This window comes from Oryzias latipes, chromosome 13 (genome assembly GCF_002234675.1).
Source record: "Oryzias latipes chromosome 13, ASM223467v1".
Classification (NCBI taxonomy): domain Eukaryota; kingdom Metazoa; phylum Chordata; class Actinopteri; order Beloniformes; family Adrianichthyidae; genus Oryzias; species Oryzias latipes.
The window spans coordinates 13,487,536-13,507,516 of NC_019871.2; the positions used below are offsets into that span (position 1 = coordinate 13,487,536).

General features: G+C 38.7%; 2 protein-coding genes and 1 non-coding gene across 4 annotated transcripts in view; 2 read left to right on the plus strand and 1 right to left on the minus strand.

Moving 5' to 3' along the window:
• Positions 1-3,362, minus strand: part of ift80 (intraflagellar transport 80) — a 43,452-nt gene extending 40,090 nt beyond the window's left edge. Inside the window, exons 1-4 of the mRNA XM_011482498.3 lie at positions 3,170-3,362; positions 2,947-3,006; positions 2,321-2,542; positions 20-130 (exon numbers count right to left, since the gene is read on the minus strand). Coding sequence (XP_011480800.1) covers positions 20-130; positions 2,321-2,542; positions 2,947-2,983 — 370 coding nt within the window. The 5' untranslated portion in view covers positions 2,984-3,006; positions 3,170-3,362. The remainder of the gene's footprint in view (positions 1-19; positions 131-2,320; positions 2,543-2,946; positions 3,007-3,169) is intronic.
• A 482-nt stretch (positions 3,363-3,844) lies between these two features.
• Positions 3,845-19,857, plus strand: smc4 (structural maintenance of chromosomes 4). 2 transcript variants are annotated; one of them, XM_023961331.1, is made up of 25 exons: positions 3,845-3,888; positions 3,967-4,023; positions 5,168-5,319; positions 6,250-6,440; positions 7,766-7,957; positions 8,912-9,088; positions 10,956-11,120; positions 11,487-11,614; positions 11,702-11,842; positions 12,118-12,268; positions 13,865-14,029; positions 14,128-14,361; positions 14,476-14,661; positions 14,740-14,901; positions 15,026-15,251; positions 15,339-15,415; positions 15,587-15,739; positions 15,912-16,038; positions 16,256-16,445; positions 16,849-16,993; positions 17,190-17,363; positions 17,907-18,089; positions 18,977-19,209; positions 19,299-19,482; positions 19,584-19,857. In XM_023961331.1, exons 3-25 carry the CDS (start codon positions 5,178-5,180, stop codon positions 19,746-19,748), a joined length of 3,891 nt encoding a protein of 1,296 aa, XP_023817099.1. In that variant the 5' UTR covers positions 3,845-3,888; positions 3,967-4,023; positions 5,168-5,177; the 3' UTR covers positions 19,749-19,857. The 2 variants fall into 2 exon arrangements, with proteins under 2 accessions (XP_023817099.1, XP_023817100.1); XM_023961332.1 differs by lacking the exons at positions 3,845-3,888; positions 3,967-4,023; positions 5,168-5,319 and adding an exon at positions 5,341-5,573.
• Positions 9,596-9,698, plus strand: mir16 (microRNA 16). Its single transcript, NR_107155.1, has one exon. It is a non-coding gene; the product is annotated as a microRNA 16 (primary transcript).
• Positions 19,858-19,981: the final 124 nt, after the last annotated feature.

Below are 19,981 nucleotides of genomic sequence, written 5' to 3' on the forward strand. Positions count from 1 at the left end.
GCGTTAGCGACATCCAAACCTGTAACAAGAGCAGTTCCATCGTAGTTCCATCTTCCTGCTAAGACTGCACCTTTGTGAGCGTCAACACTCTTCTCAATGCGCCCCATCTTGGAAACCAGGTGGAACTTTCCTTAAAAACAACCAAAAAAAAGAGTTGACTTTATTGTGACACTATTCTTCAGTCCACGTTTGCCCTGATGCAGACGAGTACGATCTAATGACTCTGTCCAAAACTGATTAATGCAGTGTTGCACCAATACATCTTTAAATGGGAGAACAAAATGAATTAAGTCAACATATTAAACAGATGAGCAACATACATTTGTCAAAACAATGTTTTAAAAGCACACATTTGAAAAAGAAAAAAGGAAAAACTGCAGATCCAAAATAGTTACTTGCAATTAATAGATGAATAAAGAAAATCTTTACTTTAAAAATACTTCAAATGAATTAAATTGAAAATTCCAGATATGTAACCAGGGCTGCAGGACTGTAGCATGAAAACGTTTCTTATAGATATTTGAGAAAATGCTAAAGATCAATAACAGACTGATCCTTTTGCTAAATGTGTCAGGGCTCACAGTAGTTCAAAAAATGATTGTCATGCATTTCCCTTCTCATATTTCATGTAGTATTTATGGCAACAGCTATTTGTCTAGCTTGTGTAAACTATACTAAAGAAAGCAAGAGAAAGAAAGTTGCAAAAGGGAATCGCAACGAGTCTCTGGCATGCCAAAGTAAATTGCTGCATCCGTTTTGCAATTCAACACTGCCATTAGAGTTGTGACCACATATTGCCTACCACAGCAGTCCAATCATGCTCTTATGTGTTCATATCTACCGTAACATGCATGACACACCTTGGCACTGTCTGGATTGTTGCCTTTAGTGACAAACCAAGTCATCCAAAGGCAAATGAAACAGTATGGTATCCTCAAACTAAGGAATACAGAAATTAACCATTGTGTATTTACCCAAAAAGTATGAAAATTACTATCATTTGCTCAAAGTAGGCAACATCAAAACATCTATGTTGCATCATGAATGACACTACACTAATTTTTGCACTAGTTGCGCTGGAAACAATTTATTAAGTAATGAGTGCAACTGCGGATTCTCACATCTTTATAAAAGTTGAAATGTTGAAATAAATGACTTCTATGGGGTTCCTGAGGAAAACTGTTGGTAAGAAGACAACTGACTGCTACTAATTATATAGTTGGTAACATTTTTAGGGACATAATCTAACAAAGCCCTACGACAACCTGTCCAGGATGTCCCCTGTCTTGGCCCACGAGTGGCCAGGATAGGCTCCAGCAGCCACATGACCCAGAAAGGGACAAAGCAGATTTAGAAGATGAATGAGTGAGTGAATGAATGAATGAATGAATGAATGAATGAATGAATGAATGAATGAATGAATGAATGAATGAATGAATGATCTAACAAAAAGAGCATCTAGGAGAGGCAGGGCTCACGAACCAGTAGAACTGGGATTAAAAACAATCTGAATTTCAGAATATCCTTGCAATAAAGTTATTAAGTATTTGAATATCTCATCATCCAGCAAACACAAAATCATTTCTGTAAAAAAGATAAAAATAAGATAATGATTGCTAGATGCCCGGGATCTTTGGGTTCATTGGTCGAATTACAGAACAGGTATGATTCATGAAGGAACAAATGTAAAAACCGATATATAGGAACATATGCTGTCAAAAAATGAAAAGGGAAAACTGTTCACAGCAGTTTGGGTTTCAAAAGCAACATTTTTTCGTGTAGACAAATTATTATTTACACCTGACGAATTCAAATTCAACATCCATAATGATGGAAGCAGCAGAGATTTCTGCAAAAAAAAAAAGTTCACGTCTCTAAAAAAATTATATTTCAGGCAGAGCAACTTTTTCTTCTACCCACAAAACTTCTTTAGCATAAAAAGTCTTGCATCTTTCAGGAACATAATTCTAATCAACATGCAGTTTCGTCATAAAAGCATGGGCACTGAAAAAAAACATTTTTTGGTTTTGGCCAATCATCATTGAAACGCATCTGGCACATTGCGAAACGGCAAATGGAATTTTTATGCAGTGAAGTCCAAGTTTAATATCAGATAAAAATGCATTTTATTTTCATGGATTGAAGTTTAAAAAAAAGAGTCACAGCATGGCTGGTTACTTAAAACTTTTTACTATCCTGCAGTATTTTGTAAAATAAATAAATATATTTAAAAACGGCTGATTGAGTCTTTCACAACTTGATATGGACATACTGTTCATTTGCTTTTTAAGATGCAGAGTGGGTTTTATAAAATACTTGCCATCAGTGCTGGTGAGGACAAAGATTTCAGCTTGGGTTTGTCTCTTCCCACCAACAGTTTTGGGGAACCAGTGCATGTCCAGGGGGTAGATGTCCTCTGACAGCTTGACGACCACATTGGTTTCATTGTTCACCAGGTTCCACTTGAGGATCTGATGATCATCACTGCATGAGTACAGCTCATCGGCTGTGGTCCAACCTAAACAACTTACAAGATCCTTATGTGAGCTGGTGTTAAGAAAAATAATAAAAAAAAGGACAAATATTACAAATTCAGCTGATTGCATGTTTTCTACATAGATACCTAGAATCTGGAGAACCTGCCCCCAACCCCTTTATTTATTTTATTTTTTGTTTGTTTTGTTTTGTCTTCATTTTTTTCAGTAGAAAATGCAAATGACAAGGTTTATCATTGCTGCAGTGGTTCTTATCAGCAGAAATTTATTTTAGTTTGCAGAAATGTAGGACAGAAAATAATTTAAAAACAATCTTAAATTGAAGAACAGCAATAATACTATTAAAACGGGAACGTGAAATGTCACAGTTTTCAAAATATTTTGCCATTCAGCTCAAATCAAAGGCAATAAGTTATAAAACAAGAGGGATCACGATGCAATTAAAGGATATGTTTTGGTTCCTTCTGCAGCGTAGTTTTTAGTCTCATTGTTCTTGTCTCTCTGTTGAATCCTAAACAAACAAAACACACGTATGTCAGTTTTGAATCAACTCTTAAGTCAAGCTTAACATTAGAGGAAAATCCAACAAAGAGAGAAAATGCACCAACACCAAACAAGCGTCTAGTTGCTATGTTACCAGGCAGCCACTGTAGCTAACTAACTAAAATCATTACCTTTTAAAATCGCACGGGGGGCATTCTGATGACCGCACTTCTTTTATGTGCCTCTTATCAATGTGTGAAAGTCATTTGATATAGTTCGAATATTCGATACAAATGAACCAGGTCAAGCAGCGTTGATGAAGAAGCGTTTTGTTTTCATGACGTATGGAAGCTAACTTTTTAGCCATGAAATCTCGGATGAGTGAACGGTTGACAGCCAAGTCATCGCGAGAGTTGTAACAATTTGCAACCTCAGCGTGTACTTATAGAGGGTTTACTTTTTGAGTGACTAATACAAATTCATTCAGAAAATGATCTTTAAAGTAGGCTTGCGTTATTACTGAATAATGTGTTGATGATCTCGGTCACTTCCAAAAAATAATATAAACGTTTCCATGGGGCGGGACTTTATTTTACAGTAACCGAATGATTCGACAGTACTGAAAACACAACTCTTTTCTTAAAAGATATCCTTACTCAAAAAATGAAAATCGTAAGTGATGTCTTTTTATGAAATTGTCATTTATCGCTTTGTTACTGTTGCGCCTTTCTTATCACTGGTGGAGCGAGGCGGAGTTGGCTTCGTCCCCTTTTTTGAATTTTGTGTTTTTTTCACACTACCATTTGAAAGGTCCATGATGCTTTGCGAGAGTTTATAACGAATTTGGTTCGACGGCGCAGTTTAGGCGCCATTTACAAGACAAGTTTTTCGAGAAAGGAAGCGGCTCCGGGTGATACGGCACACGATTTTGTGGACTATTTTAGTGTATTTTTTGCTAGACCTTGGATTAACCTATTCTTCTTGAAAGGTTTGGACTGGATCGAAACAGAAAATCAGCGAAGGACTTTTTTTTCATTTGTGGAAGGTACATGAAGAAAAAATAGAAAAAAAATATTTACTGGGTTCCGTCTATTTGCTGAAATTCATAGCGGTCGTTGAAATTGAGACAAACCTTTAAGTAAGCCACAAATCCAACTATGTTTTAAAATAAAGTAAAAGGAAAAAATATAGCATTGGCAGGACATTGATAGTGTTACTACTACTTATTGACTTTTTTTTAGCGTTTTTTAATAATTGCAACAATAATGGATTCTTAACTTAAGCCCCTATAGCATTACTGTTTATATGTTTATTACAACCTATACCAGTTAAAGGTGGTAATATGTCGGTCTGCTCTGTGATGCTAAGTTTGACATAATGATTAGTTAGCACCCCCCCTCCCCCCTGCTAACCTAACTATTAGCCGAGGGAAAAAAAATCGTAGTAACTTTTAATGCGACATAGTCATCCGGTAACAAAACGATTACGAAAACATTCTTAAATCATGCTGCATGTACTGTAGGTTTGGTTAGTTATTCGAATACATTAACAAATCGCGTTAGATGGCCAACTTCAAATTATCATTCCGCCCTGAACATTAGAATTCAGGGACTGAAAGCTAGTTTGCAAGTTCGACTGTTATCTGTTGAGCTGCGCTTTCAGTAGTGGTCATCATAGAAAACTAGCAATTCAAGGCTCGACACGAATTTCTCTCCCTCTTTTTCTTTCTTTCTTTTTTTTTTTTTCAAATGGGTGACGTAAACTTTATTTTCCTTTTCGTTGTTACCCACCGTTAAACGTTAACGGTTAAGGCCAAAAAGCATTTTTCCAAAGTTTTGTAGTTGGCTAGTTTGTAACATTTTTTTACGGGGATTTGTTTTAAAAGCTAACCTTTTTTTGATCCTAGTAGTGTTAAGATGAATAAAAATCGCTGTAACACACTTTTCCATGTTTTTGTTTTTAGCAACTATTTAAACTTTTGGAAGGAAAAAACAAATAATAAACACAATGGTATATTATTAGGAAGGGCGGCAGTAAGATTTGACTGGTAATGGCAAACTCCTGACACATTAGTTGTGTGTGACTGACCGTAAAGTGGAGTTGAGAGATTGACAGACACAAAAACCACTCATGTGTCCCCCCCCCCCCCCCCATTTATTTTTTTATTTTTTTACCAATGACCCCTTTAGATTTCAAATCATGCCATCCAAAACCGCAAAGAGCTCAACCGCCTCTACCAAGCCAAGAGGAAAAGGGTCGCAGGATGTGTCTGAGGGTGATCTGGATGTACCCCCTCAAGAAACTAACTCCAATGGCCAAGAGGAGGCACCACCGACAACTGGCAAGTAACAAAGGCTGTTTTGGTGTCTGTGAATCTAAATAAGTTGTTCAGTCAATGGCTCTGCGTGTATTGCAGTATTGCTAGAGGCCAACTGGCACAGCTGTAAAGCTCCTTCCCCTCCTCTATCTTAAATTGAAAAGAGTAGCTGGGATGGCTGAGACGTTTTCTAAAGTGCAACATAGAAATGAAATCACTCCAGGATGATTTTCATATCGTCGAATGCATTTCTTCGCCCGATCTTGACGGCAAACGAGGTAATTTGCTTCGAAATGGTGTGTTTTTGTTGTGACGTAAAAACGGGATTTGTATTCATCATGCCTGCAACTTTTTTTTTTTTTTTTTGAACAGCGCGTGTGCTGCTCTCAAGATGCAATTGTTGAAGTTCATTGGTACATGAATCTGTTTAATAATTTTTTTTCCGCTAAATGTCTAGCTGCTATACTTTATTTTTGAAACACCGTCAATTCTTTTGTATATATGAGAACACAAAAGATTTTGAACCGATTCTTGAAGATCGTTGTAGATCTTCATGCAGAAAAGTTTTTCCTGTCTGTATTTCATTTAGCTGGGTGTAGTAACGACGTCGCTGATATAAACGCACTTCATTTATCCTGGAGGTGTCCGTGGCGCATCAAACCGGAGAGAGACTGCGTTTGTGAGCACTGATGTGTGCTCGTTCATGTCCGATCCGAGGCTTGACTCTTGCTTTCTGAACAAAGGGGGAAAAAAACGACGCCTGTCAACTTTCCCCGGAGTCGCTTGTCTGTCTGTGCGACTTGCCGACTGTGTTTTTGTTTGTTTGTTTTTGTTCTCCCCCCACCCCTCCCCCATGGGCCACTGTCCCGTCCCTATTACCCCCCCCCCCCCCCCACTCCCCACCTGAAGCGATTCGCACAGAAAAACTGAAAAGTGCCCTTTTCTGTGCCACAGATTCGGCAGAAGGGGAGGCTGCCGAGGCGGTCGATAATCGAAGTTTGGAGGAGATTCTCGGTAGCATCCCTCCACCCCCGCCCCCAGCAATGACCAATGAGCCGGGCGCTCCCCGCCTGATGATAACACATTTAGTGAACCGCAACTTTAAGTCGTACGCAGGCGAGCAGATTCTGGGGCCTTTTCACAAGGTACGACCAAAACTTGATTCTAATCTACCATGTGTCCTGAATATATTTAACTATGTACTTAGATTACATTTAGTGCAGTGACGTGCGGTGAGGTTAATGGCTGGTGAGGCACTGACGTCATCAGTCAGATTTACAAACATATGAACCATACTGATTAATTTATTCTCCATTTGATTGACAACAGTTAAGGTGTTTTGTTTAAAATATCATTTCAACATGTTTTTTTTCATATACAAAACGCAGCATAGAAAAAAGCACAAACATTATTATCGTCTTACCTTTACTTGTAACTAAAGTCCATACGCCGCTCTTTCGGAAGAAAATGACTTGCCGCTTGCTATCACTTATTCTATTATTTTTTTAGCGTCATAATCTCAAGGCTCACCGGCGCCCCCTAACGTGAGGCACGGGAACTTCTGGCCTCACCCAGCGGCTTTTTCGCCGGCGTTTAGCGCTCAGCACAAGAAACACGTCCCTCACATACAGTTATTTATAAAAACAAACACTGTACATCATATACATCTGCTAAATTATGCAAACTCAGCTCATACAGTACAAGTGATTGAACCGACATACAGAGAGACAGCAGTACCGTCTGACTGCATAGGTATTGCGCAATCCAAGGTGAGGCTCAGCGGGCTGGTGCCTCATCGCACGTCACTTCTTAGTATCTGAACGGCAAATGCGGAAATTCAGCGATTTTGAAAAGAAAAAACACCCAAAATTGGTACATTTAAATGGAAAATGACTGCAAAGCACAAATTACTGATTAAATATAATAGTTGAATTTATTTTTTCTCTTTTCTTCCCATGACAGGTGAGGCACAGCCTCACCTGCCTCTCCTGACTGCACGTCACTGATTTAGTGTAACTGTTACTATCCAAGTCTTATTCATTTGATACTATTTTTTTTCTTGTCTGAAATCTTAGGTCACCTTTCTAATAAATGTGTCTTATTGAAATCTATAAAAAAATAAGATTATTAGTAAAAATGTTTAGAGAGAAAAATCCTTAAAAAAAGAGGAAGAAGTCACACTCCTCCATTTTGATTTAGTGTTTCTCTCAGTTTCTGAAAATCTACTGGTGTAATCACATTTAATGAAACTTTTTAAATGTTTTTTTCTTTAAAAAAAATCTTTTTCAGTCGCCTCATGTCCATGCAAGTTTCATATTGCTAAATTTAAGTGTTTAAATCTATATTAGACTTGTGTGTGGTGTCATCGCTGTTACTGACAGCTGTTGTTGAATCTTAATCTCTTGTATGTTTCATATGGATGATGCATTCATTTTTATTTATTTATTTTTGTCTCCTAATTTCTTCCCAGCGCTTTTCCTGCATCATTGGTCCAAATGGAAGCGGCAAGTCTAATGTGATAGACTCCATGCTCTTTGTGTTTGGATACAGAGCTCAAAAGATAAGATCAAAAAAGCTTTCAGTGTTGATTCACAGCTCTGATAAACACAAAGATGTGCAAAGCTGTACTGTGGAGGTGCATTTTCAAAAGATCATTGATAAGGTATACAGATATTTATAAACACTTTTTTTTTTTACACACAAATACAAACTTCACTAAAATGATCAGTTTGTTGTTCAAACAAACAAAAAAAAAATCACCAGAAATATTTTAGTTGGGCAAAAATGAATTTTTAAAATGTATTTGTTCTTTGTCGTTTCTAATGCAGTAATATTGCTGCTCAATTCTTCTTCTAGTGACCAAGTGTAAACTTAAATCAGTTGTGAAAGTTACTGGAACTCCCACACGTGCCACATTTGAGTCATTTTGCCCTAAAATTGATCTGATGGCAATGAAGGGAAAGAGATAAACAAATGCATTTATTGCCTCTGCTTTTTTTCATGGTGGCAAAAAAAAAAAAAAAGCAGTAGTGTTTGCTTTAGGTAGGATGTAATAACAGGCTGCTGTAACCACCAACTGTGAGCTACATTTTCCCCCCAATTAGAAAATTTTTTATAAATTAAATTAGCCATAGGGACTGTGAATTTGATCACACTGCTGAAGCTAAAATGTTGTGTATTTTTTAATAAACATTGATTTGTCTTAAAATTGGCACAAACTGAGAAATCTGTCAGTTTTGTATTTACAATCATTCCTTAAAACTACAGGGTTTTTTCTTTCAGCGATGTGCACACGGCCTTAAATAAATAGCCTTTTTTCTTCTTTCAACTAAACATTTTTACCCAATCCGTTTATCTTTTGTAGTTACAAGTTTAGGAAGCTTACGATGCAATACACTCCAATACACATTTAGTGTTTTATCTTATCCTTTGCCTTTATAGATGTAGTGCATTCTCATAAACAATATTTTATGTGTGTGTTTTTCTATGTAGGCCTTGTTAATAAGTGAATCTGTCAGTGTTGGAACAGTTTGACGTGTTGGGCTGTTTCAGCCTCTCCTGAACTGTTCTGTTCTAAGCTGCTGTGTCTTCTGCCCCTCCCCCCCCCCCGAGCCAGGAAGGAGATGACTACGAAGTCATCCCCAACAGCAAATTCTACGTTTCCAGGACTGCCAACAAAGACGGTTCCTCAGCCTACCATATCAATGGCAAGAAAGCCACATTTAAAGAAGTGGGGGCATTACTACGAAGTCACGGTATTGACCTCGACCACAACAGGTTTCTGATTTTACAGGTAATTATTTAGTGTTTTTCTTGTATTCTTTCCTTTTTTCCTCTTATCCTGCAAGTCCAAAAAACTTTATTTTTTTTTGAATAATCATGCCATTCTGTCATTTATCTTTTTTTATTATTATTTTTTTATTTTTTTTAGTGCAATTCTCAGGTTCTTTTTTGCTTAAATGTTTCTCATGTACCTGTAGGCCATGTCTGGAAATGTCATGGAATATGCTGTGGTGTCATAGAAAAGAACTGGGGAGGGGTTGCCCTCTGCAAGACCTTAGAATGCTGTAGCAGCGCATCATGGTTTGAAACAGTCAGAAAAAAGTGCGAACCATTATTTGCTGCTTTAGAATTTTAAGGAAAAAATGCAAAAAATTGAAATTCTCCCACATAAACCTGAATGTCAGTTGCTAAACTATTTGCTAGCTTAACAGAGTTTTTTTATATTTTTAATATTTTTTTTATTTTAATTTTTTTATTTTTGTGGATCCACTAATGGCGATGAGGTGGACCCTTCCTTTTTCAATATACCTGCTACGCTGTAGCAGCACGTAAATATTGGCGTGTGAAAAAAGCCCCCAACCCCAATATTAGCAGTGCTGCTTCAGTGTGACGGGATCAAACATCCTCTGTTGCCAGGACTTTAACTATCTGTCTTGGTTCACGTTTTGTTCTATTACTGTAATTCATGGTATACTATGGTCCTACATTATTCTTGGTTAAAAAGATTTACGGTAACCAAGTTTAAATCGTCTCACCTGTCATAATTTTCTTCTTAATATTTTAATTTTCTTTTTCATTTAATTGTATTTTTTACCTACCATAAAATAAAAAATAAAATATTGAAAAACTTTTCCAAGAAAAAAATGTAATCTCACTTTATAATCAATTATTTCACATCTTTTTTTTTTTTTTTTAATAAAAAGTGTTGTGTTTTTTCTTTTTTCCTCTAAATCTGCCCGTCTATATTCCTTCTCCTTACACAACCCTGTTTTTGGCATGGCTCCATGACTATGGGAAGAGTCTTGAGCTTGGCTTCAAGGTCACTTTTCCAGACCTTTAGCAAAAGGGGAAGCGGTGTCATTTGTGCTCCAATCAGGACAGAAGGATGTGGGGTTAGATCTCCCTTCTTCCTTGAGCTTATTTGTTTCATCAACATACAGTAATGTCTGATCTACTTTTTACCCTGCATATAAATCAACCCTGGGTTAAGCAAGTGTGTTATATGACAAAAATCAGGTCAGTGATGAGTGTTTGAATTGAACTAGATGTTTTCTCTTGTTGTTTTTGAATTGTTTGCCAGATTACTTAAAGTAGTTTCGTAAAATCTGTGTGAAATCAGAATTGTTCATTTACCATCAAACTTTGACTTTATTAGATTAATTTAAGTAAAAGAAAATACGTTCCACTGTAGTTAAAGGAACTGAAACATGTTTACTGCTACAAAAAATTGTTTCAGAAATATAGCAAAACGGCTTTTTTTTCACAAGAACAATGGCTTTTGAATATGTGTGTGTGTGTGTGATGAGTGCAGGTTTTTGAATACATTTTGGACAGGTAAGCATCATAAGTATATATTTAATTCTTCCAATATTATTTTTCCATCACTCTAAATTTATTTATTTATTTTTCTTCCCTTTCCTGAGTGGAAAAAATGAATTTTGTAGTTTGTTCTGGGGTTTTTTTCTGTGTGGTGTTGCTTTGGGATATCAATGCAACACCAGTTACAATTCAGAATATTTGCCTCATAATTGAGGCAAAGGATAAATATATTTAAAACAAGAAACGACCGAAAGTTAGAATAACTTAGTATTTCTTTTCTCTGTGAGTCAGTTCTGTAGTTCCGCCCTTGCCAATAAGCTTGTCTGGACTGTACACAGGGTGAGGTGGAGCAGATTGCAATGATGAAGCCCAAAGGTCAGACGGAGCACGATGAAGGCATGCTGGAGTATCTAGAGGACATCATCGGTTCTTGTCGTCTCAAGAAGCCCATCCAGGTTCTGGCTCGCCGCATTGAGCTCCTCAATGAACAGAGAGGAGAAAAGGTAACTCAACATCTTTCACAATTGAGAAAACCAATGTTTGTTTTTGTTGTGTCTGAACATGAAGTTATTTAAATCCTTTTTTATGAAAGAATTTGTGTCTCGGGACTGTTTTCATATTTTATTTTGTGCATTTGGGATATTTTTAGGATGACGGTTAAAAGCTGTACAGTGATGGGCTTTTCTAGATTGCGAGCAATTGGCATTTGTCTTGCTAATAAATCTTATATATACAGTTTGTCAATGTTTATAGTCATTTGAATAAATGTTCATGGAATTTTATCAATAAATTCAACCATCTTTTCCTGTTCCCGACCATCTAAAGACACAGTGATGTAGAAATGTTGCTTTTTTTTTTCACTCTCCCAGCTAAACAGAGTAAAGTTAGTGGAAAAGGAGAAAAATGCTTTGGAGGGAGAGAAGAACAAAGCTGTGGAGTTCCTGAAACTGGAGAATGACATCTTCAAACACAAGAGTCAGCTCTACCAGTATTATGTGTAGGTGGACCAGCAGAAGTGTCTCCTGTTATCTGTTTGACCTCTGGAGTTTTGATTTATTTATTTACCTGCTTACTTTCCTTCAAGCCACGACCTGCAGCAGCGTGTGGTGGATAAAGAGCAGGAGAAGCAGAAGATCCTGGAGGAAACTAAAGAGCTCACAGAAAAAAATGCAAAGATATCGCAAGAAATGGAGAAAATGAACGAAGAGCTAAAAAATGTAGAGAAGTAAGTTTTTCTTCCTGTTTATTCTATCATGTTCTTTTTTTTTAGATGCTGTAGTTTAATTATTTATTGACTGAAAGACATTTCTTTAACTGGCAGAGCATGTTTAAAAATAAAACAATCATGTACTCAAATTTGCTTTTTCTAAAAGATAAAGAGAAAATATTTAAATTATTTTTTGTGACACTTTCAGGATTTCATAGTAACTCATTCATAACTCAAGTAATCTCTGTAAACAAAGTGCAGTTCCCCCATGAAAAACGTCTCTCCTCTTCCAGAAAACAAAATAAAATCAACAAGTACATCGAGGCGCAGAAAGAGCAGTTCACCCAGCTGGACCTGCAGGACGTTGAAGTGCGTGAGAAGATCAAACACTCCAAGAACAAGAAGAAGACACTGCAGAAGCAGCTGGAAAAAGAACAGAAGAAGGTGTGTTGGCCTTTATGTTGTATTCCAAAAATACTCTCCAGTTCAATTGCTTCTTTTAACCCAGTGTTGGTCTTTGCTATCCTGCAGTAGATAAATCATGTCATGCTGATGATGTCACATGGGCATAGACATGTGATCTAGAAGGAAAGATTTCTCTCAAGTTTTCCCTCACCTTTATTTCCAGTTTTGCTTTTATAAATACAAAAAACCTCTGGTCCTATACAGTGGTGTTATATCCACATTATTTTGATATTAAAATGGAGGAAAGTGTGTTGGAATTCTATTTTTTTTTTCTTTCTTTCATATTTATAGATCCAAATTTGAACTCTGTTTGACTTTTATTTATCTAAATTTCACAGGATTGCTCCCTCTTCTATATTTTTTTGGTTGGTTGTTTGTTAATTTTCAAAAACATTTAAAGAAAAATCTGCCTGGATCCATCTGAAGGATAAGATTAGTTATAACTTTATTAATCCCAACAACATGAGGAATGTTCTGTTTACAACCACAAACATAGTTGTAAAAGAAAGATAATTTGGCATTTAGAAAAAATGTTTGCTTCTTACGGTAGACGTTTGTAATGTTTCACTGGCTCCAAATATCAATAAAAAAATCTTTCTTATAACAGGAGTGCCATTCTGTTTAATGGTTATAAGTAAATAAAAAATGAAAAAAGGATTTGAATTATGAAATGATTTTTAAGACCCTGTGTCTGAATGGCTAATGGCAGCAGCTCAAGTATTGGCCATCTTAAATATACATGTATTTTCATGTTCCCTTGTTTATGTTGACGACTAGTCTGAAATTGTTCTAAGGATGCCCATATGAGGAAAAACCAAACCTTTTTGTAAGACTGAAACTGATGTCAGGACGGCCTAGTTGTTCTGTTCCAGCCACTAGGGGGCTGTAAAGGAACGCTGCTCAATTACCGGACATGTTTCACTGCATGCATGAAGTGTTTTACTGCTCCTTCATAGATAGAACAAGGACTGATATACTTTCTTTTTTTCTTTTTAAGTTTTGATAAAAAGGCTCTGTTAGTTTAGATTCTGTCAAATGTGCAGATGCTCTGCTGGTGTGTTTAAAGTGTTTAAAGTGTTCTTTCCACACTGGAGTCTGTTCTGAAAAACTATGGAGGACAAAAGGAGAGCAGGGTGCAGGTCTGTGTGGATCTGTGATAGTCAACTATGGCTGTTCTCTGTAAACCTTCCATGTTCACATTTCACCCAAATTTAACCTCACAAATTCAGAGATTATACTATTTGTTTTTCTTTATAAGACAGAACAGTATTAGCCAAAGCTTTACATCTGAAGACTTTAGAGAGCTGGTTTACTTTGGGGTTCTAATCCATTTTTTATTTATTTTTCAGTTTTCAGTTACAGCCAAAATTGTATCTTACATTTTAAGATACTTTATCTTCTGAGTTTTTTTTGTACCACTAGACATTTGTAATTATTTGACCCAACTCCCCTGAAATACGACATTTTCTCTGCAGACTGAAAGAAAGTTCTTCACACATCTAGCATCAATGTTGTGAATGGTTTTGTGTTTTTCAGTTTTAAACTTAAACACATTTTCTGTCTTATATTGTGTAGTTGGAAGAAGTACAAAGTATACCAAGCAGCAGTGAGAAGGCCATCTCTGAGGCAACAGCCCGCAAGGAAGACCTGGAGAAACAGAAAGTAAAAGAAGAAGACAAACTCAAGGAAGTGATGGAAAGCTTGAAGGAGGAAACGAGTGGATTACAGCAGGACAAAGAGGTCTGCACATGCAAGCATCTTCAAGTTATTGTTTTGCATTTCTTTATATAATAGTTCTTTTTTTTTGAACATTTCTTCTCCTTTTTTGCACATCTCAGAAAAAAGAGAAAGAGCTGATGGAACTAAGTAAGGCTGTGAATGAGACCCGTTCTCGCATGGACCTCGCTCAGTCGGAGCTCGATATCTACCTCAGCCGTCACAAGACCGCTCTGGCACAGCTCAACACGGCCAAGCAGACGCTTCAGACCACCTCGGACACGCTCAAGGAGCGCCGCGCTGCCATCAAAGACCTGGAAGTTCAAATTCCAGAGAAGGTGCAGGAGCTCAAAAAGGTCAGAGGAAACATTTGTTTAGTCTCTTTTTATTTTACCTTTGGGGCCTGTTTACCAGCTTACTGCCCCTGATGCTGCGGGTGTGTGAACCTCGGCTACATTTGTACTCCGTAGGATCAAGAAGAGTTGGAGAAGCTGACGAAGATGGATAACGAAACCAGAGAAGTTGTCAAAGAGTTACGGGAGAAGGTGGATGAAGCCAAGACTTCCCTTTCCTCCAACCGTAGTCGAGGAAAAGTCCTGGATGCCCTGATGCAGCTGAAGAAGACCGGCAGAATTCCTGGCATCTATGGGAGATTGGTAAAAGCACCGTTTTAATAATAGTACAGGCAGGAAATCTCTGAAACAGTTGCTTAAGTTCTATACTTGTACCTGTAGGGAGACCTTGGAGCCATAGATGAGAAGTATGATGTGGCAATTTCCTCTTGTTGTGGTGCTCTGGACAATATTGTGGTGGACACCATTGACACGGCTCAGAAATGTGTCACCTTCCTCAAAGAGCAGAACATTGGAGTCGCCACTTTCATCGGTCTGGACAAGGTAAAATGTTGACTTTCTTAAAGTCATAATAAAAAATGAGTTTTTGAATCACTAAACCAAGAATTCTGGAGCTTTTCAAATCCCTCACGGTGTCCTCGCCGCTGTTCCTCACCGCTCAGTACAGATGAAGACGTGGGAGAAAAACATGGCCCCCATCCGCACCCCTGAAGACAGCCCCCGGCTGTTCGACATGGTCCGAGTGAACGACGACAGCGTGCGGCCGGCGTTCTACTTTGCTTTAAGGGACACCCTAGTGGCTCAAGACATGGAGCAGGCCACACGCATGGCTTTCCAAAAAGAGAAGCGGTGGAGAGTGGTCACCCTGAAAGGACAGATCATCGAGATGGCTGGTTAGTGGCTAAACCTTTTTCTGCTTATTCGTCTTTGGTTTTTAGGCATCCTCTCTTGTCAAATGGACCTTTGCTTTTGAATGACAGGAACAATGACAGGAGGAGGAAGGATAATGAAAGGCAGAATGGGCTCCTCTATTAGCACCGACTTCTCCCAAGCAGAGGTACATTTAAAATACTCCATGGGCCTCCTTTAGCATTTATTTGTACATTTTTTTTCAGAAAAGATGACTCAGATTTCAACCTTACCAGAGATATGTGAATCAATTTAAATACAAGTCTGCTGCATCCTTTCTACTATCTAGTTTACTTTTATTTCCATTCCATGACTTCAGCTTGACCGGATGGAGAGCAAACTAAATGAAAAAGTCTCCAAACTGCACGGCTGCCAAGAGAAAAAGCTGCAGGTGGAGGAGAGCGTCCAGCGTCTGCAACCACAGCTCAGAGAGATGAAGAACACCTTTGAAAAATACACCAACAGCATCACTGTACGCCGCTTTTTGTTTAAATAATCTATGCTATCTCAGTCCTTTAGATAAACTGCATCTCTGCTTCCTATATGTATTCACAGAAATCAGACATAACTGATGAAAACATCTTTTTGGTAGAAATATTATTAAGGGGGAAGTTTAAATGATTTGGCTTTGTTTTTGTTTTCAGAGTCTCGCCGACCAGGAGACCCACTTGGTGCTTCAGATTAAAGAGCTCGAAGCCAACGTGCTGGCAGCTGCTCCAGACAAGAACAAACAAAAACAGATGGAAAAGAGCCTGGAAAACTTCAAGAAAGGTAGAAACTTCTCCATGTTTGAACTGCTTATCATATCGTTGTTTATCTGTTGTTAAAAGGAATTGTGGATTCAAATACCTTGAATAATTGCCCGTATCAGATGTTTAATCTTACAGAGGGATGTAGTATCTGCTTGAAAGGTTGCTATTGAATGTCAGATTACTGATGCTCCTAATATTGATGCATTCCTTCACTGCATGTTGATGTCGTTTCTCAGACTACGAGTCAGCATCCAGTAAAGCAGGGAAGGTGGAAAATGAGGTAAAAAGGCTCCACAACCTGATTGTGGACATTAACAGCCACAAGCTAAAAGCTCAGCAGGACAAACTGGACAAGATCAACAAGGAGCTGGATGAATGCTCCTCCATCATAACGAAAGCCAAAGTGGCTATAAAGACCGCTGATCGGTGAGTTCTGGAAGTTGTGGTTTTGATCCGCCTTAAAGCCCAGAGAACGTCGATTCTGAATCCAGAGCTGATGTGTTAAATGAAAAAGAAACAGGCTTGTTTACCTGCTGTAAACAAAAGGTTAACGCATCAACTTGTCACTTAAAGTGAGCTAGAAAGTAGAAAGAATGCACATTATTGTTAAAGAGTCTCTTTGTGTTTCAATTTCTAGTGTGGTACTTTTCTTTTGTCTAACTCGATAAAATGAGTGAAAGTGAAGTGTGGAATACGCTGGTTGTGTGTTAATGCACGCTGAAGCTGAAGCCTACTCTTCACTTTGAAGTTCTTCCTAAAGCGTGCTGAGCCTGAACACATCCCCTGGTTTCCGCTTCCTGAAGTGTTTCTCGTTGTGTTTTCTTCATAGCAACCTGAAAAAGTGTGAGGAGAGTGTGGCTCATTTGCAGAGCGAGCTGGAGGAGAATGAGAAGTTGATGACGGACCTCACTGAGCAACTGAAGAAAGTGGAAGATGAGGCTGGGGAGATCATGAAAGCGTGCCAGGAGGCTGAGGTCAGTGCAGATCATTCCCTTTATCCAGGATTTTTTTATGCTTCTGTCTTCTTGAAGACATTCCCATGTTTTTTATTGAGATATTTGGGATTTCTTGTTAGTTGGGACTAAATCTTTACCTGATGTGGGGGGCAATACAAATGTTTATTCAGTGTTTCTCTTTATTCACACATTATCTAACTGTATCTTTACATAGGCTGCACTACCTGAGGTACAGGAGCAGTATCAGAAGGTGTCAAAGGAAATAAAGATCCTGCAGCAGCAGGAGCACGCACTGCAGGAGGAGTCCCTCAATGTGAGGCTCTCTATCGAGCAGATTGACGCCACCATAACCAAACACAACGGCAAGATCAAGCACTGGCAGGACGAGGTGAGTGACGGGACGCACTTAGAAAGGTACTCATTTGGAATCTAAAGATATAAGCAGCAAGTCCCAAATATTTAGCTTTTTTTGTCTTATGGAAGCACACAGCAATCCGTGTTTATGCACTTTCACTTTTCAGGATAATGACCTTAGTTAGTTTTGATTGTTTTGGCCTGTGAGGCTGTGAGAAAGTCAGACTTTTTTAGAGATTTGGTTTTGCTCCAGAAAAGCTGCCAGCATCACATCTATGGGCTTTCACTGACTTTGAACTGCTTCAAATGAAGCAGCACGCTGGGGTCGGCCATTTCTGCATCCACAGCCTCCAGGAGAGGTTGCTTCAGTGAAACGGCTTTCATTAGTTCTGATTCCAAAGCTGAAAGCTTCATTCTGACGAGTCATTGTCCAAGCGGCCAGCTTTCAGTGATCACAGTGAGCCTCAGTCAGACCTTAAGAGTTCACCCACAGTCACAAACACCTGCTGCTTTGTCTTTACGTGGACCGTTTCCTTCTTGACATGTTCCTAAAACGGGAAATTTGATTTTCCAACAGGCTTCCAAGTTGTCCCTACATGTCATTGAAGGCCAGCCAAATGAGAAACTCCCCGTCCTCGCTGCTGCTGAGCTTAAAGCCATCTCAGATCCCAACGCCATCGTGAACAAGATGAGCACGTTGGAGATCCAGTGCAGTCATCTGAAGCCCAACCTGGGAGCCATCTCAGAGTACAAGAAGAAGGTAAACACAAATGACAGGAAATGTGACAAATACAGGAACGCAGTCATGATTTGTTCTTTTGAAGGTCAAAGGTCACTTCAGCTCAGGCCTATACAGATATTAAATGGTGATGGTTATCAACTGACTGAGGAGGACCCAACTATGTTTCCCTTCAGAAACAGTACCAAGTCCAAAATAAAGATCCGTGTTGTGACGTCTCCTTATTTGTACCATTACTCTAAATGTTTTAAGACTGTAACTCCCTCACTACTGACTTTATACATTTATCTCTTTAAACTTTCAAAGTTATTCAAATGAAGTCCATCATGGTAGAAAAAAACACAGATCTGCTCACGATTAAATATTTGTGGATTTGATAAGATGCACACACTATTCCACAGAGACACGGCACATAGATTGATTGACAGGATCTACAGCCAATCAGGACACAGAAAACAGTGCAGTTTAAAAAAAAAACATGCACAATTGCACTGAAGTCTGCAAGACTGTAAAAGGTGAACCACTATATATTAACTTTAAAGAGAAAAACAAATGATACAGCTGCGAGACATGAATCTTTTTAAGCTTCCTATCATCCATTATAGTAATCATAACTTTCTTCTCCAACAAAATATTGTCGCAAATTAATATTGGGAGATAAAACAATTGGAAACATGGTAGAGGCCATGATTTGTGGAATAGTTGGTTCAAATTGAACAAAGTAGGAAACCGCGTGTCCTTTTTGTTTTGAGTTTGGAAGCGTTAAACGGCGCGCTGTCCCTTCATTTGTTTAGACGCAGGTGTTCAGTGGATTTCTGAAACCAGAATTTCCGGTTCCCCCCGTCTGTAAGCTAAAGTGAAATGCTGGAGGGATGTAAGGATGAGCAGCGTTGGTGTGGTGTTTGCAGGAGGAGCTGTACCTGCAGCGTGTGGCCCAGCTGGACGAGATCACAGCGGAGAGGGACACCTTCAAATGCAGCTACGAGGACCTGCGGAAACGGCGACTCAACGAGTTCATGACCGGCTTCAACATGATCACCAACAAGTTAAAGGAGAACTACCAAATGCTGACACTTGGTGGCGATGCAGAGCTGGAGCTCGTGGACAGCTTAGATCCCTTCTCTGAAGGCATCATGTTCAGGTATGGACTGAAGTTCTCCACTGATCGCCTCTGTAGATGCTTGTTCTGCACATGAGGAAACCTTTGGTGTTCCTGCTTTTCCCCTCCAGTGTTCGTCCTCCAAAGAAAAGCTGGAAAAAGATCTTCAACCTTTCAGGAGGAGAAAAGACCCTCAGCTCTTTGGCTCTCGTGTTCGCTCTTCATCACTATAAGCCGACGCCTCTCTACTTTATGGACGAGATCGATGCTGCTCTGGACTTCAAGAACGTCTCCATCGTGGCTTGTTACATTTATGTAAGTATGGACCTAAAACAAGTCATTTCAAATCTTTTGTATGTTTTAGAGTTAGGATTTTATTAGGTCATGTGACCTGAAGTCCTTTTTCTGTCCTCTAGGAACAAACCAAGAACGCTCAGTTCATCATTATCTCCTTGAGGAACAACATGTTTGAGATTGCCGATCGCCTCATTGGCATCTACAAAACCCACAACACCACCAAGAGCGTGGGCATCAACCCCAAAACCATCGCTTTTAGAGAGCACGACGCCGTCAGTGCTTGAAGCTCAAAGCCAATGAAAATGTTTTATACTGTTCTTTTATTGAAATGCTGCTATTCTTCCTCTGTACTAATAAAGCTTTTGATGACGTGTTTATACCTTTGAGACAATAGCATCTGCTGACTTCATATTGTCGACTGAATAGAAGGATCTGCATGACAATATTTAAGTAAACAAACCAATGATCTGCACCTTTCAAGAGAAACGGATTATCTGATGTTCTAAATGTTTTGTCA

What these genes read in the sequence shown, in the direction of transcription:
- smc4 (XM_023961331.1), top strand. Translation starts at nt 5,178, where the DNA reads ATGCCATCCAAAACCGCAAAGAGCTCAACCGCCTCTACCAAGCCAAGA. An exon ending in GAGCTAAAAAATGTAGAGAA is followed by an intron (nt 11,843 to 12,117) that starts GTAAGTTTTTCT and finishes CTCCTCTTCCAG; the next exon opens with AAAACAAAATAAAATCAACA. An exon ending in CCTGGAAAACTTCAAGAAAG is followed by an intron (nt 16,039 to 16,255) that starts GTAGAAACTTCT and finishes GTCGTTTCTCAG; the next exon opens with ACTACGAGTCAGCATCCAGT.